General features: G+C 41.2%; 1 protein-coding gene across 1 annotated transcript in view; it reads left to right on the top strand.

The window, feature by feature from the left end:
• LOC115799160 (anosmin-1) overlaps positions 1-8,368 on the top strand; it is a 37,024-nt gene extending 28,656 nt beyond the window's left edge. Inside the window, 6 exon segments of the mRNA XM_075074459.1 lie at positions 3,224-3,312; positions 3,567-3,738; positions 5,000-5,080; positions 5,083-5,219; positions 5,573-5,714; positions 6,809-8,368. Coding sequence (XP_074930560.1) covers positions 3,224-3,312; positions 3,567-3,738; positions 5,000-5,080; positions 5,083-5,219; positions 5,573-5,714; positions 6,809-6,858 — 671 coding nt within the window. The 3' untranslated portion in view covers positions 6,859-8,368.
• Positions 8,369-25,766: the final 17,398 nt, after the last annotated feature.

Genomic DNA, 25,766 nt, shown 5'->3' with positions numbered 1-25,766 from the left:
TCACCCATTCATACACTTCTTTCTAATATTCCCACACAGTTTCAGTGTCTTGCCCAAGGACACTTTAGCATGCAGACTGGAACAGGTGGGATTGAACCACCAACCTTCTAACTAGTAGGCGACCTGTGTGAGAGAAAAAATACCTTTAAGGTGGCAAAGACAGGTGGTAAGACACAGTCTCTGTATGAGACACAGCCTCTGTATGAGACACAGTCTCTGTATGAGACACAGTCTCTGTATGAGACACAGCCTCTGTATGAGACACAGCCTCTGTATGAGACACAGCCTCTGTATGAGACACAGTCTCTGTATGAGACACAGCCTCTGTATGAGACACAGTCTCTGTATGAGACACAGCCTCTGTATGAGACACAGCCTCTGTATGAGACACAGCCTCTGTATGAGACACAGTCTCTGTATGAGACACAGCCTCTGTATGAGACACAGTCTCTGTATGAGACACAGCCTCTGTATGAGACACAGTCTCTGTATGAGACACAGACTCTGTATGAGACAGCCTCTGTATGAGACACAGCCTCTGTATAAGACACAGACTCTGTATGAGACACAGTCTCTATATGAGACACAGTCTCTGTATGAGACAGCCTCTGTATGAGACAGCCTCTGTATGAGACACAGCCTCTGTATAAGACACAGCCTCTGTATGAGACAGCCTCTGTATGAGACAGTCTCTGTATAAGACACAGCCTCTGTATGAGACACAGCCTCTGTATGAGACACAGTCTCTGTATGAGACACAGCCTCTGTATGAGACAGTCTCTGTATGAGACACAGTCTCTGTATAAGACACAGCCTCTGTATGAGACACAGTATCTGTATGAGACAGCCTCTGTATGAGACACAGCCTCTGTATAAGACACAGCCTCTGTATGAGACACAGCCTCTGTATAAGACACAGTCTCTGTATAAGACACAGTCTCTGTATGAGACACAGTCTCTGTATGAGACAGCCTCTGTATGAGACAGTCTCTGTATGAGACACAGTCTCTGTATAAGACACAGTCTCTGTATGAGACAGCCTCTGTATGAGAGACAGCCTCTGTATGAGACACAGTCTCTGTATGAGAGACAGCCTCTGTATGAGACACAGTCTCTGTATGAGAGACAGCTTCTGTATGAGACACAGTCTCTGTATGAGAGACAGCTTCTGTATGAGACACAGTCTCTGTATGAGAGACAGCCTCTGTATGAGACACAGTTTCTGTATGAGACACAGCCTCTGTATGAGACACAGCCTCTGTATGAGACACAGTCTCTGTATGAGACAGCCTCTGTATGAGACACAGCCTCTGTATGAGACACAGTCTCTGTATGAGACACAGCCTCTGTATGAGACACAATCTCTGTATGAGACACAGCCTCTGTATAAGACACAGTCTCTGTATGAGACAGTCTCTGTATGAGACACAGCCTCTGTATAAGACACAGCCTCTGTATGAGACACAGTTTCTGTATGAGACACAATCTCTGTATGAGACACAGTCTCTGTATGAGACACAGCCTCTGTATGAGAGACAGCCTCTGTATGAGACACAGTCTCTGTATTAGAGACAGCCTCTGTATGAGACACAGTCTCTGTATGAGAGACAGCTTCTGTATGAGACACAGTCTCTGTATGAGAGACAGCTTCTGTATGAGACACAGTCTCTGTATGAGAGACAGCCTCTGTATGAGACACAGTTTCTGTATGAGACACAGCCTCTGTATGAGACACAGTCTCTGTATGAGACAGCCTCTGTATGAGACACAGCCTCTGTATGAGACACAGTCTCTGTATGAGACACAGCCTCTGTATGAGACACAATCTCTGTATGAGACACAGCCTCTGTATCAGACACAGTCTGTGTATGAGACAGTCTCTGTATGAGACACAGCCTCTGTATAAGACACAGCCTCTGTATGAGACACAGTTTCTGTATGAGACACAATCTCTGTATGAGACACAGCCTCTGTATGAGACACAGTCTCTGTATGAGACACAGCCTCTGTATAAGACACAGTCTCTGTATGAGACACAGCCTCTGTATGAGACAGTCTCTGTATGAGACACAGTCTCTGTATGAGACACAGCCTCTGTATGAGACACAGTCTCTGTATGAGACAGTCTCTGTATGAGACACACACTCTGTATGAGACACAGACTCTGTATGAGACAGTCTCTGTATGAGACACAGCCTCTGTATGAGACACAATCTCTGTATAAGACACAGACTCTGTATGAGACACAGTCTCTGTATGAGACACAGCCTCTGTATGAGACACAGTCTCTGTATGAGACAGTCTCTGTATGAGACACAGTCTCTGTATGAGACACAATCTCTGTATAAGACACAGCCTCTGTATAAGACACAGTCTCTGTATGAGACACAGCCTCTGTATGAGACACAGTCTCTGTATGAGACACAGTCTCTGTATGAGACAGTCTCTGTATGAGACACAGCCTCTGTATGAGACACAGTCTCTGTATGAGACAGTCTCTGTATGAGACACAATCTCTGTATAAGACACAGCCTCTATATGAGACACAGTCTCTGTATGAGACACAGCCTCTGTATGAGACACAGCCTCTGTATGAGACACAGTCTCTGTATGAGACAGCCTCTGTATGAGACACAATCTCTGTATAAGACACAGCCTCTATATGAGACACAGCCTCTATATGAGACACAGCCTCTGTATGAGACACAGTTTCTGTATGAGACACAGCCTCTGTATGAGACACAGTCTCTGTATGAGACACAGGCTCTGTATGAGACACAGTTTCTGTATGAGACACAATCTCTGTATGAGACACAGTCTCTGTATGGAGACACAGCCTCTGTATGAGACACAGACTCTGTATGAGACACAGCCTCTGTATAAGACACAGTCTCTGTATGAGACACAGCCTCTGTATGAGACACAGCCTCTGTATGAGACAGTCTCTGTATGAGACACAGTTTCTGTATGAGACACAGCCTCTGTATGAGACACAGTCTCTGTATGAGACAGCCTCTGTATGAGACACAATCTCTGTATAAGACACAGCATCTATATGAGACACAGTCTCTGTATGAGACACAGCCTCTGTATGAGACACAGTCTCTGTATGAGACACAGCCTCTGTATGAGACACAGTTTCTGTATGAGACACAGTCTCTGTATGAGACACAGCATGAATAGATCCGGTCCTCCCTGTGTTAATCTCTTGTTGTTTGTGTAGATCCTTCAGTTGAATTGTACAGAATCCAGTGGGGACCTGAATACTGCGGACACAACCAGACCAGACCTGTGGAGAAGACCATCACAAAGGTAAACCTGAGCAAATAAAACAGCAACACCCTGATCATCAGTGTTAAATCAGGAGCATTTAATGCTTAAAATAAAATACAGAATATAGAAGAGACAGCTTTTATTAATCTTGTTATTGCTAGCCAAGAAAATATCTGCATCACTAGCAGCTGATCTTAGTCACTGCTGCTTTGTCTGCTGTGAAAAGTGACTTACAGTAATCTGAAGTGGGAATGAGTCTGCAGCCATCCTCCCTCCCTGTGTGTCTAATCTAGGAGAGCTTTATCAGCCTGCAGGGCTTACTCTTCTCCTGTAAGTATAAAGTCCTCCTGCAGCCAGTCAGCAAGAAGAGCCGCCCTCTGGCAGCCAGCACCAGCTTTCACACTCCTTCCTGTGCCACCATCCAGGCCAAGAGTCCAAAACCCATCAGCTGTCCCCAGGAGACAGGTGAGGCAAACAACATCAGGTCGTGAAAATGTGTTTTGATGATTTTAGATTTGAAGCTAAAACCATGGATTATTTATTTACGTATGAATGTGTGCAGCCCTGAAGGTTTTCTAGCAGCAGGAAGCATGGCTCCGTCCCATTACCTCACTTCAATTCTGTTACCTGCATTTACACCACAATCTGTTTCCAGGCTGCTCTTTAAAGAAGTAATTCTAAGGGACTCACATATATGTATCTAAAAAGTGTATTAATGCTGCAGTGTGTTTGTGAGGTTTTGTAACATGATACACAAAGAGGACTCTGAAACACCCACAATCAGGGTTAAAGTCAGACTTGGCACACGGGGCAGCCTAAGATGAGCTGCAGCACGGAATGACTCAGAAACAAGTCATGTAATAATTTACACTGTGAGCTCCAGCAGAGTTCACTTTGTGTACAGGCTGAGATCAGCCGTGCTGTTAACTGCTCCTTATGAATTCAACACAACACGAGCAGATGCTGCACCAGTGACATGGCATCATCATCATCATCATCATCTTACATTTACACTGATGTCTGCTACCCTGGGTATAACCTAACATTGACCCTGAACACCACAGCATGCAGCACTATAAACTTCACCACAATAACGTAAAATAACCAGCTCAGCCTGCACCAAACTGCCCAGATTTTCATCCAAGATTATTCACAAAAACATAATTCAATTACACACTGTATACAGATCCAAGTTTTTTCTCTCTCTGGGAAATATAACAATCACTCATTAGCTTCCATGTGTGACAGACCACACAGAGAAGGCTTTAGGTTTGGTGATACTGCTGCGGTATTTGACCTCACCACTTAAAAATGTTGCTCCATTTCTGCGAGCTCCTCATCATCAGTGAGCTGCTGAAGTGCCGCACTGTGACACCTTTTCTTATTCCTGAGCCACTATCACTGCTGTCAGCTGGAAGCAGCAGCAGGATGCAGATTAATATGTGTATTAATCTGTCAGATTGAATGACTCATCCACTGAAGGTGCCATTTTAACCCCTGCCCGTACTTACAGGAGCACAAGAACAGCAAAAATGCAGAGCTGAATGATGTTGACATGAAATGCAATTGTGAAAGACTTATATGCACAAATATTCAAAATTAACCAGTCATCATGTTCCAGTCTGTCTTTTTTATACTCCTTCCAGGCACTTTGTTCATGTGCTTCCTCACGGAGATGATAAACAGTCTCTGCCTTCATTTAACTGTCCAGTTGTGTATCTTTCAGCTGCGGCTCCTCAGAAGGTCCTGGTGAAAGCAACCAACCTGACAGCGTCGTTTGAGGTCCTGGGTGCCAACATGACAGCCATCTTGGCTGGGATTTATCTTCACACCATCAGCAGCTGACTGGTTACCAGGTTACCTGGGCGGAAGTTATCCCCACTAACCGCAACTGCAACATCAAGCTGCCGCACACCCTGATCTCCCAGTCCCTGATCCTACCCCCGGTCAGTGAAGTGTCTGTGCTCACCTGTACAGTACATATTTGGTTTGCTGTGGCAAAACCAGGTGCATCTATTAGTGAAACAATGACTTATAATAAGTATTGGAACCTGTAGCCTTGCCTAAAGTTTCTAAAGTCTTTGAGAAATGCAAAACTGCAGCTTACTTTTACACTAACAATACAGAAGGCATTACTGTCATCACTGCAAAAGGCAACACAAAAGATAGAGAAGTCATAATCAGTGTATTTATGTGCACTTTCAGCTTCGAGGAGACTTTAACCTGTCCTATCTTACAGCCTGAGTATTTCACACTTTGTCCCATACTTCCCCTTGACTCGCTTTCTCCTCTCTTTCAGGATGGTAATGTCCTGGTGGTGCCAGGTCTACGTCCTGCCAGCCTGTACAGGCTGGAGGTACACGCCATCACACCAGTGGGTGAAGGTCCTGCAACCAGCAGAACCTTCCAGACACCTGGATACCCAAGCACCTTAAAGCACAGTAAGAGATTCAAAAATCAAATAGAAAACACTGATGGAAAAGCTCATTTCCCCCTTTATTCAAAATGACAACGTCGTTTGATTGAAAATCCATTGTTGCAACATTACAAAATAATACTGACCAAATATTTCTGGAACTGACTGTATTCTGGGCCCTCTTCATGGCCCTCCATCACAGAGTGTAACTGTGATAGTGGCCAAAAGTCATATTTTTAGGCTGAATGGTCAGTAAGTAAAGACAAATGTAAAATGGCAAAAATCCTTAAAATAAAAAAGTGATGGTGCTGGGTGCCTGCTCCGTTTGGAAATGTTCTGATTCCCTCCTCGTCTACGTGGTGTTCCCACTCTGATCGGGAAGCAGCAAAGCCTGCCTGAATAATGTGACGGCCTAAATGCACATCCACCAGGATGACATGATGTTGTGTTTTCCTTCTGCCTGCTGTCAGTCCTTCATATCTGTTTGCGTCTCTCCTGCTGTTGCTCGAGTTCTAATAAAAATACCCACACCTTCACACAAACCTGCAGGAAGGTGTCATGTAAATGAAGAGAGGCAGACAGCTGAGATATAATTCACACATACCTGTTGCTGTGAGTCATCCTGACACAGCCAGTCTCTCACAGAGCCAGCTAACAGAGCTCCACTTAGTGGAGTTAGCCTGAGCCAAGCTAGCTGTCCAGCATTGACTGTTTATACACGTGATGATTACTTACCACAGTCATGAACGTGTCCTTCACTTTGATGTTGATCAGCAGGCTCCACAAGCAGCGGCCTGGCTCTTTCAAGAGATTTTCATAATGTGATTAATATTTTGCAGGCAAGAGGCACAAAAGCCTGAAACTCATGCTGTGGGTCTTCAGTGCAGTGGACAAACACTGCAGTCCACACAGGCAGAGGTGTCTCCAGTGGAAAAACAAGCTCTTGTGTTCTTGTGTTTGCATTGGCGACACTCTCCTGCAGAAAGTTTTGTGCCATTTTTTGAGAACAAAATCAAATCAAAAAAGTTGCTGCTGCAGAGCATCAAACGTATGAGCAGCTTAATTATGTAATTTTCCACTTGTATGAGTTGGCATTAAAATATAAATCCCCCCTTTCAGGATCAAGACTGAGGAAGCATCATAAACAGCCGATCACTGACAGACACTGAGACCAGACGGCCTGCATGAACCGAGTCTCCCAAACTCAGGATGAAGAGCGGTGATGCTACCTGATACGTGCAGCATCGTGTGGCTTCTTGATCGAGATGAAACGTTTGAATCCCTCCCCGCCGTGTCTTATAGTGGACCGAGCTGTTCTTCTTCATGCTGCTGTCAGCGTCAGAACCACAGCTGGAGATCTTCCCCTGTTCTGCCCTTTGACTCCAGCTCAGTCAGTGCTTGTTTGTGATATGTAATAATAGCATGTTGACATAGATGCTATAGCAGTTTCACTGCTGTAGGGCTGGATACAGTTACATCATTTTTAAACAATGTGCCAGCACACTGCCCAAACCTCAAATGTATTGCATGTTGTATCAAAAGGTAAAAAAGCTCTGAACTCATTTCACAGTTTATCACTTTAGTCACTCTGTCACAATAGACCAATTCTCATGCTTTTAATACAGTCATTAGAACAAGAACTTTACTTAAGCCTCGTGTTATGTGTGGGGTCATAGAAACTCACACAGCTTAACATATTAAACATCATATATAATCTTGTACTCATCCTTTTTCCAATTTATCTGAACTGCTTATGAGTTCAGCATGAGCTCTGTTTGTAATTTGTGTTTTCAGAGGAGTCTTCTGAAGGTTTGCTCTGTGGCACACTTAGAGCTGAAATCACACCAAAGGTGAAGAAGATATGTTAACAGCTTTCACTCCGTAAACACATATTGGAGAATAATTTTACTGAAGTGCACTAAGGTCTGTTTCACCATAATAAACCAAGGATCAAAAGTAATGTCAAGAAAACAAGCAGGTGAGAAAATGTCCTAAATCTTAAATCAATAAAGAATGATTCATTTGAATCTGATTATCCATTTAATGCTGACATAATCTATTGCTGTTACCTAGTAATATATAGTATAAAGTAATTAAGTAAATAAAATTTCTCCTGTCTAGGACATCAAATGCTATGATTTTATCAAAGATGCTGGCATTTCAGAGACACGCAGGTCAATGATGCATGTGAGGGTGTGAAACTAAACAGCCTGTAAAACAAAAAGCAAAACACAAAGCTCCAGCTGCTGCCCCCTGCCACCCGGAAGCATGAAGCTGCCTCTCCTTTGGTGTGCAGCGTTGCTGCGGTCAGTGTGTCTGAGCACCATCACTAAGGGACACGTTGTGTATCTCTGAGCTGCCAGTAGCTGACTAAAGTATTTACCACATCTGGGAATGCACAATGTAATGTCAGTGTCATTGAGTGGTACCATAAAAAAATTAAAAACCTGAAATAAAATTTGTTGTTTTGCAAATGCCATGTAGCTCCCCCACACTCTGTAAATGCTGTATATACTTCTTGTCTCTATTTATTAGTAGTATATTTGTGTCTGGACTGTTACCATTTTACATCTGTGTTGTATGTGTTCAGCCTTTTGTTACCCTCTGGAGACCCTGTACAAAGATGTTTTTAACTCCAGATAAATTACATGTCAGAATATAGCTCTCTTTACCCGCGTGCACTTTGATTTATTTTTCTCTGCTTCCCATTCATGCATTTTCCCTCAGTATTTAACCATGACCTTTGACCACTGAGAAACAAAGCTATGAAAAAAGCAAAGCGCTGCACTCTGATTCAGCTTCTACTATTGTTGATTGAACCATGAACCAAAGGTTTGTTTATATATATATATATATATATATATATATATATATATATATATATATATATATATATATATATATATATATATATATATATATATATATATATATATATATAAGCTTTATATGAGAGAAGACTGAGGTTCTACTACAGAGGGCTGCAGACAGGCTCACTGTGCAGGCAGAAATAGCTCAGCCTAGAGTATCAAATGTTCTTCTCAGACAGTCTAAATATGTTTAACACAGTGAAGACAAAGACAGAGACTGCAGAACAGAACCGAACAGACGAGGTTGGTTTGATGCAGTGCATTTCTGAGAATGTAAGTGAAAGGCAAAAGAAAGCTGAAATTAATTTTTCTTAAGCCATCCAAAATATTTATATTTGATAAATATCAGATGAGCTATGCACCTGTAACTGAACCTCAGACAATAGAAAAGATGCATGTAGCCACCATGTTGTCAACTGTTGGTTTTGGTCTCTTCAAAGTAGCATTTTGGTCCCTGCCACTTTGGCTTTTTTGGAGCCAGAAATTAACATATTTGGATGGAGTGCTCATTTCCCAGCTGATACTAGGCAGCTTGGTTAGGAAGCTACATTCATAAAGTGTAGGGCTGCAATGCAAAGACACACATGTCTGATCAGTACCAAGTAAAGGACTAATAAAATACTAGAATGTCTCTCACAAAAACTGAAGCACAAACTCGTTGGATGAACTGCACCACACAGCAAGTCACAATGTGAGGCAGGTAGTCCATTAAAAATGCTCCAAGAGGCTCCAACAGCAGAAAGCTGCCTGTGTCAGACACCTGTAACAGATTCTAGGACTGACCAATAGTCAGTGGTGTGGACATAAAAATGTTAAAATATAATTATTAAACAAATACTCATATTAAGGGGTAATAGCCCTGGCTACCGTATTTCACACACACAAATTATGGGGGCAAACACAATCCAGACACACAGTCCAAGGCCAGGTTCAGCTGTGCTGCAGGTACTGGTACTCCAACTTTGACAGACCCACCACACTGTATGGAGTAGGCCAACAACTATGCTAGCCTTGGCAGGTCAACTCTGCCTTCAGGCTGCAGCACATAGCAGGTCCAGGTCGCACAGAGAAACAGGAAAATGTGACCAAGTATTTAGCTAGTTTGTACAACCCCAATTTCAATCAAGTTGGGAAGGTGTATGAAATGTAAATAAAAACAGAATGCAATAATCTCCTTAACCCATATTTAATTTACTAGAGATCTTAGGAACTGCGATGACACCTATGAAATGCAACTTGGGACCATTGTTCATGCAAGTTTGAGTTGTATACACGCAAAATTTTATTTATATTTAGAACAATGGATTACACTGCAGTGGAGAATACATTTAGTTACAGTAGAAGTCTTTCTGAAATTGATGTAACTAAGTTTAAGGATATAAAAGATATAATGTAATTCTTCCACTGTCATCTTCACTGAGCTGGAGAGGAAACTGTGTCTCACTAATTTAGAAGATCTTCGTTTAGCCTGGAAAAAGGGTTAGCCTCCGTAAAGCTAGGACATCTTACTACTCATCACTGATTGAAGAAAATAAGAACAACCCCAGGTTTGTTTTCAGCACTGTAGCCAGGCTGACAAAGAGTCAGAGCTCTGTAGAGCCGAGTATTCCTTTCACTTTAACTAGTAGTGACTTCATGGATTTCTTTACAAATAAAATTTTAGACATTAGAGAAAAAATTATTCATAACCATCTCAAAGATTATTCTTCATGTTCGGCTGCTTTCAGCACTGCTGGTATTTGTTTAGACTCTTTTGCTCCAGTTGTTCTTTCAGAGTTAACTTCAATAGTTACTTCCTCCAAACCAGAAACATGTTTATTAGATCCCATTCCTACTAGACTGTTCAAAGAAGTCTTTCCAATTATTGATGCTTCAATCTTAAAAAATGATCAATCAGTCTTTATTAGTTGGCTATGTACCACAGACCTTCAAGGTGGCTGTAATTAAACCTCTACTTAAAAAGCATCACTGACCCAGCTGTCTTAGCTAATTATAGGCCAATCTCCAACCTTCCTTTTCTCTCAAAGACTCTTGAAAGAGTAGTTGTAAAACAGCTAACTGATCATCTGCAGAGGAACGGTTTATTTGAAGAGTTTCAGTCAGGTTTCAGAATTCATCACAGTACAGAAACAGCATTAGTGAAGGTTACCAATGATCTTCTTAGAGCCTCTGACAGTGGACTCATCTCTGTTCTTGTCCTGTTGGACCTCAGTGCAGCTTTGATACTGTTGACCATAACATTTTATTACAGAGATTAGAGCATACTATAGGTATTAAAGGTACTGCACTGCAGTGGTTTGAGTCATATTTATCTCATAGACTCCAATTTGTTCATGTAAATGGGGAGTCTTCTTCACACACTAAGGTTAATTATGGAGTTCCACAGGGTTCTGTGCTAGGACCAATTTTATTTACATTATACATGCTTCCCTTAGGCAGTATTATTAGAAAGCACTGCATCAATTTTCATTGTTATGCAGATGATACTCAGCTTTACCTATCAATGAAGCCACATGACACACATCAATTAGTTAAACTGCAGGAATGTCTTAAAGATATTAAGGCCTGGATGACCTCTAATTTCCTGCTTCTAAATTCAGATCAAACTGAAGTTCTTGTTCTCGGCCCCACAAATCTTAGAAACATGGTGTCTAACCAGATACTTACTCTGGATGGCATTACTTTGGCCTCCAGTAACACTGTGAGAAATCTTGGAGTCATTTTTGACCAGGATATGTCCTTCAATGCACATATTAAACAAATATGTAGGACCGCTTTTTTGCATTTGTGCAAGATTTCTAAAATTAGAAACATCCTTTCTCAGAGTGATGCTGAAAAGCTAATTCATGCATTTATTACTTCTAGGCTGGATTATTGTAATTCATTATTATCAGGCTGTCCTAAAAGCTTCCTGAAAAGCCTTCAGCTGATCCAAAATGCTGCAGCTAGAGTACTGACAGGGACCAGAAAGAGAGAGCAGATTTCTCCCATATTGGCTTCTCTTCATTGGCTCCCTGTTAAATCTAGAATAGAATTTAAAATCCTTCTCCTCACATACAAGGTCTTGAATAATCAGGCACCATCTTATCTCAAAGACCTCATAGTCCCATATCACCCCAACAGAGCACTTCTCTCTCAGACTGCTGGCTTACTTGTGGTTCCTAGGGTAGTTTCATAGTAATTCATAGTAACTGATGATGCTCATCACGTTATAACATCAACAATTAATTGAATTACGTTATGTACATTGTGTAATAAAACCACATCTCATGTCCTAATCCAGTCCTTTACAGGTGTGTCTAACATTTGAAAAAAGTTCAAATGAGATGCTTGAATATGATTTATTTGCATATTTATTAATCAATTGCTAAGATTGTTCTTTCAAATAAAGCTAACAGTTTTGTCCTCTTGGTGTCAGTGTGGGATAATCGTACATATACTCTTATTTCTGAGTCAGTGAGCAGGACGACACACAGCAGTGGAGACTGTATACAATGATAACATCGGGGACAGGACACAAAAACTATGTGACATGCTATTCTTCTAGTTTATGAAAGATTTACATAATGAATTTAATCAATTTAAGCACCTTGCGGTGACTGTTGTGATTTGGCGCTATATGAATAAAATTGAATTGAATTGAATTCATTGTGGTGACTTAGTGCAAGGTAAAAGACACCATACATAAATGTGTTAATACATGAAAAATAAAATGTGTTAAAAACCTCAATATGCATTAAAAGCACTAAAGTGTCTTAAAATGCCTTTTGAAAACCTCCATGGTGACACATGGTACACAGTACAATGTGTTTTTTAATATAACCGGTTAATGTATTTAATATAACAGCAGATTGCTCCTCATGCAGGACAGAGAAATGTCTTAAAATTCATCGGTCATTAAGATTGCTTTCAGTCTGCATTATCGTGGGATTACTGAAAACACAAGAAAAACTAATAGAAATGTAACTACAGACACGTCACTGTGGTTTAAAACACTGCTGTACGTCAATGCATTTACTGAGTACTTTGTCTCTGTATTAACATATTCCAGCTGCCTGCTGGGAACTATCTAAAGACTACATGAACCACGGGATGACCTGGAATTCTGAAACCCTGCTGATGTGACTCTCCATTCAAGGACTGTGACACATCCACACATGAGCCGATTGGAAGCCCTGTAAGATTTTTGTGCTTTTCCAGCTTAGAAGTAGCAACAAAGAGCCGAGGTCAGAGCCAACAAAGCACGGCTCAGGCAGCAGCTGGAAGAAGGAAAATCATCACCTTCAACTATGTTTGGTACAATATGTTCATGTGATCACAGCAGTGACATGCTGTTAAGTTATAAATATGACACGTGTAACTGCTGTAGTTATATGTCGTTGGGCTGTTGTTATGTGGACGTGATGTGTGATTTAATGGCAGCACAGCTGGAGTCTTTTTTTAAAAACTGTTTTTGAAGTGCAGCAGTGTGATCCTGACTCGGTGCTATGGTTAAGCTTCACAGCTATCGGTTACATGGTTACAGGCTGCAGGGTTGCTGCAACATGACCAACACACACACAAAAAAGGTGCTCTGTTTTGGGCAAACCAGCTTATGAACTGTGACAGTGTGATTGCAACTGTGTACCATTGTTCCACCTCAGACCTCTGACCCGTATCAACAAAGACACTATGAGCTCCTGCACCTGCTGCTGCACCAGAACACAGCATGCTGGAATGAAACATTGTACAAGTTGTCCATTTTAACATGAGGGTTTTGTGACTGACGGCCTCTTGGAGCCAGCTTTAAGCTGTACCAAGAAGAACTGCAGTCTGCGGCTCTTGGCTTCAGCTTTCAGCTCCAGAGAGTTCTTCTTGGTTCAAGCCTCTTAGCAGCCTTTGTGGAGCTATGTGAACAATGCATTCACAGCCACAGGCACGTTTTATTATTATTATTATTATTATTACATGATAAACACTGTCCAATAAACTGATTCTATTGAAAGTCCATGGATCACAAAGGGACTGAGAACAATACCCTGTACAGAGAGTTTATAAGATGTAGAATTAATACAGATATAAAACACATAAGAATAATTTAATGTCTATTATGAGGTTGTATAAAAAGGAATATTATAGTAAATTATTACTTATTAATAAAATTAAAATGAAGGGGTTGTGGAACATGTTAAATAGCATTATTAGAAATAGCTGTAGTCACTTTAACTACCCTCAGTACTTCACTCTTAATGACCAGAATATTAATAACATGGATGGAGTGGCTGATAGTTTTAATGTTGGACAGACCTGCTGATAAAATTACTGCTTTGGGAAAAAGAGCAGCGGGGATCACAGAAAAAAATCCTGATTCAATTTTTCTTTCAGCAGTAGAAGAAAAGGAAATAATTGAGGGGAAATGTCAAAATAAAAGCTCAACAGATTGGAATGACATAGAAAATTGTTAGAAAAGTAATTGAAGGGATTATAAAATCTCTAACATATATCTGCAATCTGTGTTTGCAGGATTTCAAATCAAAATGAAAATTGCTGAAGTTTATCTTTGTACAGAAGATTCCAGGCCTGCTTCTCTGCTCTCACAGTTCTCCTCAATACTGGAACTTCATCCATAGACTGGACACATTTATAACTAAACGAAATATTAACAGACAGTCAATATGGATTTAGATAAACAGGCTCATTCATGGCAAGAGATTCCATGCATGTTCCTTTTGAAGGCTGCAGGGGGCTGGAGCCTATCCAGGCAGTCCTTGGGCAAGAGGCAGTGTACACCCTGGCAGGTCACCTGGACCTATGGGCAATTTAGAATCACCAGGAAACTGGAGTTTCTGGAGAGAACCCACACAGACATAAGGAGAACATGCAGACTCCACACAGAAAGGCCCCGGCCAAAAGGGATTTGAACCTAACACCTTTTTACTGGGAGGCAACAGTGTGAACCACCACATCACCGTGCTGCATGAAGAAAAGAAGTCCCCAATTCAGTTCAATTCAATTCAATTCAATTCAATTCAATTCATGTCAATTCAATTCAATTCAATTCAGTTCAGTTCAGTTCAGTTCAATTCAATTCAATTCAATTCAGTTCAATTCAATTCAATTCAATTCAGTTCAGTTCAATTCAATTCAATTCAGTTCAATTCAATTCAATTCAATTCAATTCAATTCAATTCAATTCAATTCAATTCAATTCAATTCAGTTCAATTCAATTCAATTCAATTCAGTTCAATTCAGTTCAATTCAATTCAGTTCAATTCAGTTCAATTCAATTCAGTTCAATTCAGTTCAATTCATTCAATTCAATTCAATTCAATTCAATTCAATTCAATTCAATTCAGTTCAATTCAATTCAATTCAATTCAATTCAGTTCAATTCAATTCAATTCAATTCAATTTTATTTATGTACCACCAAATCACAACAAACAGTCACCCCAGGGCGCTTTGTATTGTGGGTAAAGACCCTACAATAATACAGAGAAAACCCAACAGTCAAAACGACCCCCTATGAGCAGCACTTTGTGACAGTGGGAGGAAAAACTCCCTTTAACAGGAAGAAACCTCCAGCAGATGGTGAGGGGAGAGAGGCAGGACAATAGAGACATGCTGTGGAAGAGAGTGTGGTGTCTGTACTGCTCTGTTAAACTATATATGCATATATGGTCTCTTTCTTTTAGGCCTTATTGATTGTGTAAAAAGAAGTAACCTGAGCTTTAAGGTTTGGCCTCAGGCCAGAAAGAATGCAGAGGGCCTCTTTTAGCTCTCTGGCCTTCCATATAAGGAATAGACCATATGTTTAGCTGTAGGTTGTAGGATGAAGCTGTTTTCATAGCCATATATGGAAAGTTAGGAATATGGGGGGTTTGACCACCCCTATAAAACCTTTGTTCTCCCTTTGTTTAGTGAGTTAGGGTGATTGGCAAACATCCTGTCCCAGATGGCTCGAGAAGCATCTGTTTTGACACTGTCTGTTTCTTTGCAATAAACTTTGAATATATGCATTAAGACTTTGTCAGCGAGGATTCTTTCTCCAAGAATGCAACCATCCAAAGAGGCGACAAGAGACAGAGATTAATAATAACTAATGATTAAATGCAGAGTGAAGTATAAACAGAGTAAAAAAGGTGAATGAAAAGAAACATTCAGCGCATCATGGATCAGCTGAAGGCTTTTCAGGGAGCTTTTAGGACAGCCTGATAATAATGAATTACAACAGTCCAGCCTAGAAGTAATAAATGCATGAATTAGCTTTTCAGCATCACTCTGAGAAAGGATGTTTCTAATTTTAGAAATATTGCACAAATGCAAAAAAGCGGTCCTACATATTTGTTTAATATGTGCATTGAAGGACATATCCTGGTCAAAAATGACTCCAAGATTTCTCACAGTGTTACTGGAGGCCAAAGTAATGCCATCCAGAGTAAGTATCTGGTTAGACACCATGTTTCTAGGATTTGTGGGGCCGAGAACAAGAACTTCAGTTTGATCTGAATTTAGAAGCAGGAAATTAGAGGTCATCCAGGCCTTAATGTCTTTAAGATATTCCTGCAGTTTAACTACTTGATGTGTGTCATCTGGCTTCATGGCTTCTGGCATGAGGATTAATACAACAACAATAAACTATACAAAATAACGGTAAAGATTTGAACCCATGGAATTAACCAGAAACTGAGACAAAAAACTCAAGATGCTCAACAAAATGGTGAATAAGAGTAAACAATAATCATCAAACTGGGAACCCACAGAATGTTAAATAATGACAAGAATTTGAAATACATAACACAAAACTCTTCTCAGAACCTCCAATAATAATGGACTGAACGCAAACTCAGAACTCTGGGTTCAAGACTCAGGACCGTGACAGAAGGTTACAGTTACAGTGTTACAGTTATCATCTATTATGTCTTAGAGATTAATTACTTTCCATTATCTCTGCTGTATGTCTTCTCTGTTCTGTCTGCTGCAGCTCTGTGTATTTCAGGGCATATGAATATGAATAACACTGTGGTGTTTTTCTTGTCTGCTGCTACTGTTCCCAAAATGTTCTCCATCTAAGATGGTCTACAATGGACAATTATTTCTGCCTAAAATTGTGCTTCTCGTTAAAGGTAGCACCAGTGTATGCTTGGGTCCTTGAAAGCACTGGCCTAGTTCTTATTTTAGGGATGATGATGTGGATCAATCATATTCTTAGAACAGCCAGCATGACTGAAAATGGTGTTTTGAAGCTCTAATGAGGGAAATAGCAGTTTATTGAGTTCAGTATGTGACCCACAGATACAAAGTGACAAACAATATAGGTCCTATAACGTACTTGTGAGTGTTTCACATTGTTTGTGGCAACTTTAGTCATAAAATGTGTATTTTATTTTCAGCAGCGTTAAATGAGAGCGCACAGATCCCAGTGGGTGTTTCAGCATCTCCTCCACAGTGTGAGAGTTCAGAAGAGCTCCCCTCCCCCTCTAACACAGAGGCTGGCTCTGGTTGAGAGGACTTGTTCAGCAAGAAAAAATGTGAACTTTTGATGTGTTAAACATGAAAGGCAACACGTAATTTCCACCCTGAAACGGACCGTGTCAACTCGCCGTGCAGGGACCGTCGTGAGGCTGAGCAAGGAATGTTTCATGCCTGTATGTTTGTTAGAAATGCGCTCTTTTGATTATAACTTTAATCCGATTCCACACATCTGTCAGAGACAGTCACTCCCTCATTCCATTCAGGAATTCATTTAGTGTTTTATGATCATGTAGCCAACCATAATTAATGACCACATCCAAGTGGGCGCTCCAGCTCTTAATGTGAGAAAGCAATAGTTTAGGCCTCAACACATGGTGGGTTTATAGATTATATGACACGCAGCACTGCTAACGCCCTGTGTCTGTATTTACTGAACTGCGTACAAGGACACAGCAACACAGAGAGATTTGATAATGAATTCTGGGCTCCTAATGAGTGGGAAGACCTTGAAATGGAAATATAATTTGATGGAGTGTGCCCTGCCTGCTGAAATCCTCCACCATCCAGTTTGTTTGTTATGCAACATGTAATTAATAAAAAGAATGCCAAAGCAAAGCTGGAGCTGTATGATTTACCCAACATATTATAGATCACAAAGGCAAGCAAAGGTATAATTATGGGTCTTTAAAATATGGCATCAAGACAGCATTATCACTTATTAGCTCTTCTTGAGAACCTTTCAGGTATCCTTACATTTTATTTACTGAGCTTACATTAGATCTTCCTTATATCCTGATAACTGTATGATTACTACTGCACATACACAGAGAAGATTATGGAAGCAACAAAAAAATTGCTATTCAGGACTCAAAATTTCATATTAATAAGTCAAAATTTCAAGTTACAAATTTCAACTCATTAACTTTAAATTTTGAGTTAGCTCTGCCAATCAGGAAGCTCCATGAAAGAGGTCATTTCCTCGTTACTGGGCAGCAGGAGGCTGAAGGCATCAGCTGTCCAACATGAAAACATGGATTCCATGGATGCAGCTCTTATTGGCTGGAAGGCATTAAGGTCATTCAAAGGTCATTCAAAGGTCAAAGTCTGATGACAGCTTGTTCACGTTAGCTATAAACACTGCTAGCTCACTGATACTGCCGCTGCCCCATTTTGAGTGTGCATGCGTTGGCGTCATCTGCTTCTGTAACAGGAAATCTTTCACAGAGCTTCGTCATTCACAGAGCTAACTCAACATTTTGACTTATTAATGCAAAATTTTGTTATCCATAACTCGAAATTTGGAGTCATGGATAACATTTCACTGGTGGAACAAGCTTCCATAGAGTAAGTGCTTCGCCTGGTGTGTCTCAAGATTTGCTTTTGGTATATTTTCAATATTTCTGGTTCCATCCTCTCTCCTTCTCTACAGGCTCCTGTTGTTAGTGCTTTCTCTTTCTTTTATTTATTCATGTCTGTCATTGTTCACATACGTGTATGTGCATTATCGCGGTGCCAGAACTGACAGGCAGGAAGAGAAAAGGAAAAAAGATCAGAATAGAGCACAAGTAGAAAAACACAATGATTCACCAGCTGCACACAGAGAATAAAAACAAAAAATACACATTTATATGTCTTATTCACATGTTATTTATGTGTCTTTGTCATGAAATGTATGAATAATGAGGTTGGGGAGCCGCGACAACACCCCAGGGGCAGATGGAGAAAGAGCCAGGACACCCGGGGCGACCGCAGCCCCCCAAGACTGTTTAAGACTTGAGGCCTTGAAGTATTTGACTGTACCTGTAATACAGTACATGTAAGCTTACCTTTTTGGACTACAAACACAGACAATTATGGCTCACCAGTTAACCAAACATTCCAGTCTTTGGATCGTGGGAGGAAGCTGGAATACTTAAGGAAAACATGCAAACTCCACACAGAAAGGCTCCAGCTGACTCAAACCCAGAACCTCACTGATGTGAGGCCAAAGTGCTTACCGCTGCACCATCACGTCTGCTCACTGAGAAAGAGAAAGGAACAATGAGCTGAAAAAGGTGATGACACCTGCCTGCAGATACCGTTCACATTCCCTTCAGTTAGCAGTGTGCAGATTTGTACTTTATGAAGATGCATTTCTAACTCTGTGTGTTTGAGTCCAGAGGAAACAAAGCAGTGAAACCTGTCAGATATCAGAGGCAAACAATGCTGCTGTGAAACATGCTGTCAGAGGCAATTAACTCAGTTGTAAGCATCAACAGGAGAGTGAGATCAAAAGTTACAGAAGTGACTCATCCTCCTGCTGCGCATACACTAGCCTCATTATACACCATACACTGATATTTAATTGAAACTGGTGGCAGTGGCAGCAGCAGTGGTTGCATTAATGTAATGCTCCGTGAATGAATGCTGACCTCTGTCAGTCTGTATTCAACCCCAATCAATATATCACTGCGCTGGAAAACCTGAACTGAGTGATTGGAGGACAAAATTATTTTGCATGTAACCCAGGTGATGCTGGGGGGTGAGGGTGATACTGGGGGGGTGGGGGTGCTGGGGGGGGGCTCTGATTTTGTTCAGAGCTTGAACAGCAATGACAAAGAGCTCTACATACATTTATCTTTGCAGCCTTTGGCTGCGCTGACAACAGCTCTCACATACATTCACATTCCTCGTGTCGGCTCCATGCCTCACTCTTGTCAGTAGCTAGGTTAATGAACACCACTGAATTATTTGGTTTCTTAAACCCAATTTTGATCACTTCAAATGATATAAATGATATCAAATAATATTATTGATTTCCACAAAATTAAATTCTGAAATGTTATGCTGAGAATGTTAAATGCACTGCTTTGTTCATGAGCTGTTTCCTCTGCACTGGCTGAACAGGTGGACTGTGAGAAACAGGTAGGAGAGTGAGGAGAACCTGCAGCTAGGAGGGCAAACACATGCATGCTCAGGTGTGCTTCAGAGTAACATACGCAGACACAACCAGACAAAGATGCACTACAGTTACAGTTACATGGGCCAATCCTGTCAAGACCCAGATGATGCTGTCCAGCAGTGATGCTGAGTTTGGATCCAACAGCGATTCAGGTCCTCTAAGAAAGAGAGACCCAACACCAACCTGAATCTTCTCAGGCTGATTTCACCTGAAACACGGTGGTGTCAGAGGACGAGGAGAGCCTTCATTACCTCCAGAATCAGGAAAAACAAACAGTTCAACCATGTAGATGATGGATTTGTCTTTACAAGATGAAGTGCCTTGAGAAGACTAGTGTTGTGTTGTAGTTCACTGGGCTCTGTGTCTTCTATCAGAATCAGAAGGTTTTTATTGCCATATGGGTGAACAGGTTCACAGCATTAGGAAATTGCTGCGGTACTTCGTGCTTACAGAAAAAACAAATAAGTATAAAAACTATAAGACAATATACAAGTATACAAATTGCAAATATACAGAGATATTAGAGCTATAACTATAACACAATATTACAAAATTACAAAATATACAGTGCAGAGACTAATTAAAAGATAAAAGAATGTAAACTATATTCCACTAATATGTACATCAGTGCAATCAGACAGGTGCAGGTGTTTGATTTCAAGCAGTAACCATTTTGTTCTTCCACTTATAAAATCCTCTTTAAGAGGCACCTGCAGTGATGACAGGTTTTACCAAAGACACTGGACTCAGAGCCAGGATGCTGTTCTGTAGTGTTGTGTGTTTCACCTGTTTGTGTGCAGGCCACCTTGCAAGCACCTCATTGGTCTCATGTCCTGAATGAAGAGCCTTCCTCGTGTCGGCTCCATGCCTCACTCTTGTCAGTAGCTAGGTTACTCGTTGTATGTACATTTATAGTACCTGGGGTGCAGACCGCTGCTGACGTCCTGCCTGCTAAGTGCTGTTAACGACAGCAGACTGAGGCATTGGTGGAACACTGGGAGGTAGAGTCAGTGAGCGGCACATCACACACAGGTTAGATGCCTTCCTGTGTCAGATGCACTCGTTTTAGGAGTGTTACTCATGTCTGTGATTTTGGGTCTGAACAGGAAGGCCAGTGATCTGATTTATTTCCCTTTGAAAGGAACAGTCAGGCTTTACTTCTTTATTCTTTCCTGGATCCCCGTTCACTGTTACTGCAGCAACAACTGCTCGTCCTGGGGTCTGCAGATGGGCTTTAATGCTTCAGCTGGAAGTCACTTTATTTGTTTGAGTAGCATCCATCCACACTGCATTCCTGGTTTTCCTTTTGTGCAATCTTTACTGGCTCCTATACCATAAATAACTAAACTAACTATGAACTGCTCCCTCTGGTTACCTAATATCACGTCCCTTCCTCTAATGGGCCAGGATTACAGCACATATTAATATTTTTGGGCCAACCCTTTTTGTGCTGAGGCGCCTGACAGTTGTCATCTGAAGACTGTTTAAAGTTATTTCTGGGATCCTGAGACTTTAAAGCCTGGGAGCTGGTGTAAAGGAAAAAAATGTATTCTAAGATATGGATTCCTAAGATTTTTTATACTAAATTTTAACTGACAAAATCCAAAGAATATTAAATTACTGCGAATACATATAAAAGCATAACAACACAGAAAAATGATCAATTAAACAGGAGCTGCTATTATAACTCGACAGTTATGCCTCATGTCTAAAAAAGATTTGAAAAAGAAAGAAATATCACGATACTTTGGACTATCAGGTTCCTGACCAACTCTGACAAACCAAGTGTGGGTTTTTCAAATGTGGGAATGCTTCTGTTTTCTGAGGAACTGGAAATGTCTTCTTATAGAGCGACAGGGTGAGAGGCAGATGATCCAGTGTGGTGACTCCTAAAGGGAGCAGCTAAAAGACAAAGGAGGATAATGTTGATTTAATTAATTGTGTTGCTTTGTAAGTCAGCCTGTTTGACCTGCAGGTGCTGGCAGAAACACACTTGGTGTCATACATACTTCCATGAGTAATGAGTACAGCTGACACATGTGGGAGAAAGTGAGCCAGGAGGAATGGAAGTGTTCTCAGAAATGATGAACGGACTGGTTCTTATACAGGACTTTTCCACTCTGAGCGTTTTATACAACATGTCTCATTCACCCATTCATACAAGCACGTCTGTCTATTCGACAGTTGCATTGGAGAGCAACCTGGGGTTCAGTATGTTGTCCAAAGATATTATGGCATGCAGACTGGAGCAGCCAGGAATCGAACCACCAACCATCCAATTAGACTGAAGCACTGTACAGTAAACTGTCCTCAAAAGCACAGAATATGTAGACAGTAAAACACATCTTCAAATTTCCATTGAACCAACAAAGATCCAACCGTTTTACAGCAGGAAGGCAGAATGAGCATAAAGTAATCCCACAGTGGAGCTGGGAAGGTGCATCATTTGGAGGGAGGAATTTAATAGAGGTGAAGATGAGTGCCAGAATTTTACAAAGCAGAGCACTGATGATTGTTTGCAGGGATACTCAGACGGAATAAAGTTGAGGGTAAATGAGTGGTAGGATATTTGGAGGAGAATAAAAAGCCCAAGGATTTATTTCAGGGGTACTCGTGTCCACGCTGGTTGGTGAGAATACAAAGTAGGAGAAAAAATGATTGAGGCAAAAGGCTCGAAAGCATGAAGGCAGAGACAGATGTGACAGCGTGCTGATGGTCAAATATGGAAAGAGAAGATTACTGTATGAGGTGAATATACGTTATATATGCTAAGGTGTTAGACCCAATGTTTCGCTACCATTATAGTATTACACATGGCATGGTATAATTTAAAAGTCACATGATGTCATTGTGCAAGGAAAAGACACGTGGAAGGTGAAGACACATGAACAGAAAATGTGAAAGGGGAGGTAAGTCATAATGTTGGCTTAAGCTTGACTTATCATGGATGTAAGGCCAGTAAGAAGGCAGATTATAAAATGTAGTAATCCCTTAGTGGGTCTCATATCCAAAGCAGTACAGGCCGTGTCTGGGCATCAGAGGAGCTGAAGCAAAGGATTATGGAAAGCAACAACAAAGTTCATGCAAAGGCTGAATAACAATATAAAAAGATACCTTGATAGTAGATGAGAAAGACTTTGTGTTCGTCATGGTGGTTATTATAAACTGTGCATCACAAACAGATGAGGAACCTCAGACTGTGGGAGGAGGCCGGAGTACCTCATTCAAACTCCACACAGAAACGCCTCAGCTGTGCAAACCGGAGCACCACCGTGACACCGTGTTCATCAACAGGACAAAGAAGCAACGAGGTGCTGATTCTGTCACTGCAAGTGGCCATTTTACATCAACGGCTCATATGAAAGATCACAGTAATGTGCAGATGGGCCCTTAATAATGCTACATTTACACCTCTCTGTCATGGTCCTTGTGCCTTGGACCTCAGGTTTTGAGTTTCTGTGAAGGGTTGTGATTCCATTTTGGTTTTGAGGATCATTTTGTGTTTGTTTGCTCCTTTTGGATCATAGTTTGTATTATTTCTATTATTCCATTATCTCCCAGCAGTCTCTGTGTCCACTGGTTAAGTAGCATTTAGTTAATTCTGTTCTGGCCTTGTTTCTGTGTCTCCTGTGTGAAGTTGGTCTTGGCTCCTCATTCAGTTGTGACTTTACAAGGCAACTTTGAGCCAGATAGGTGAGGAAATGGAAAGATGAATAAACTTCTGATTGAGTTAAAGTAAGTCAAAACATCTGTGTCTATGTAGTTAACTGTATTTAATAGCTCACCTTCTGTTTTGTGTGGAAGCTATTCTGTAAAGTTATGCCAGTACACAAAAAACTGATAACTTAATTTTTAATGAAAACAATGAATAATCAGACAAACCCTCATCTGTGGAATTCATATCATTCATACAGTAGCCTGGCATGCTGTCATGAGCTGTGCTGCTCACAGTGAATGCATCAGAAGTGTCAGGAGGGATGAGACAGTTGTCCTCATTTCCCAGGTTTTCTCTATGTTACTGACGTGTAGGTCTGAGAAGTACAAGCTGTCCACTTCATTCAGCCTTGACTGAATACGATCGAGGAATATGAGTATCAGAGCTTGCGTGGTATAGATTTCATCAGGTCTTATTATGGCTAATACACTGCTCAAAAAAATTAAAGGAGCCCTTTTTAATCAGAGTTCAGCATCAGTCAGTAAACCTCTGTGATACTGAAGAGGTCAGTCAGTATCAGAGGGGGTGTTCATCAGTTTCAGCTGCTTTGGTGTTCATCAAATTACCAACAGGTGCACTAGAGGGGCAACAATGAGACACCCCCCCAAACAGGAATGGTTTACAGGTGGAGGACACTCACGTTTTCCCTCCTCATCTTTTCTGACTGTTTCTCACTAGTTCTGCATTTAACTAGGGTCAGAGTCACTGCTGGTAGCATGAGGCCACACCTGGACCCTACAGAGGCTGCACAGGTAGTCCAACTCCCCCAGAAGGTTTGCTATGTCTCCCAGCACAGTCTCAGAGCATGGAGGAGATTCAGGGAGACAGGCTGTTACTCCAGGAGAGCTGGACTACTGACAGCCATTTTGGGTTGCTGCAATGAAATTTCAGCAAAGTGTTCCAGCTGCTGCATCATTGTTTCACTTTGATGTTTGGGGTGTCTTTGAATTCAGTCTCTGTAGGTTCATCATTTTCGTTTCCATCAAACGATGCAGCATCCTTTCATTCCTAACTCAGTATCCAGTCCATGTCAGTGTAGATATCAGCATGATTTTTTTTCACATTATGATATTATTTGTTTTCAAAGTGTTCCTATAATTTTTTTGGCAAATATAAAACAGCTAAACATGCCAAACTATGTTAATGTAGTCTCAGACACTGATTAAAACATCACTGGTTCCTTCACATGCTGCTGATGGAGGCTGAGAAAACTCTACTAAAACAATATGTGAGCTCTTGAATGATGTGTGTTATACCAGCTGCAAATATTATTTGGAGTGTGAGAAATGAAAATGAAAACATTTAAAATTGCCTTTGAGAGGTTTAGTCTTGACCTTAATATTTGTGACATCTGAATGCTTTAACATCCCTGTCCCTGTCACTTTGGGTGTTGAGTCTTTGAGACAGATGAAAGTATGCCGGCACGCAAAGACGCAGCGGTCAGCAGAGTGAAAGTTTTGAGTCCTGCTCATCTAAGCTGTGTAACCTAAAGCTGTGAGGCTTTACTAAACATCGGGGCAAGGCACGCTGCAAGAATTGCAGTACTTGGAAGTGTTTTGGACATAGCAGCAAGCCAGCACGGAATTCCATCAAAGATTACGCCAATAGCTACCTGAGAGAGTGCATGCAGTGCAAATGTAAATAAAGGAGGGGGAAGAGAGCCGGGATTCATGCTAAGCTAAAGGCTAACCCCCTTCTGTCCAGCACTACCATCGTGCCTACTCTCAAATGTCCGATACATGGCTCAATAACGACATCCTAGATGCAGCCATTCGACTGGTGGGGTTGATGGTGTTCTGGGTGGACAGAGTGGCAGCTACTGTAGCTGCAGTAAGAGAAGTCAGGGCAGGAGTCTGTGCATCTATATTAATAAAGACTGCTGTGCAAATGCCACGTTAGCCACCAAACACTGCCTTCAGCAAGTGTCGGCCTTTCTATTTGCTCCTAGCACTAATGCTAAAGCTAAAGCTCTTGGAGACTGCATGAACACCTGGACAGCTTTGTTGTAGTGGCAGGGGATTTTGACCACAGCTACTTAAAGATGGTACTCTCTGAGTTCAAACAATGTGTGGACTTTAAAAACCGTGGGGGTCACACA

The sequence above is a fragment of the Archocentrus centrarchus genome, chromosome 2 (genome assembly GCF_007364275.1).
Source record: "Archocentrus centrarchus isolate MPI-CPG fArcCen1 chromosome 2, fArcCen1, whole genome shotgun sequence".
In the NCBI taxonomy this organism is placed as follows: domain Eukaryota; kingdom Metazoa; phylum Chordata; class Actinopteri; order Cichliformes; family Cichlidae; genus Archocentrus; species Archocentrus centrarchus.
Note: the sequence above shows the minus strand (reverse complement) of the source record. Positions and strands in the feature narration are given on the sequence as shown.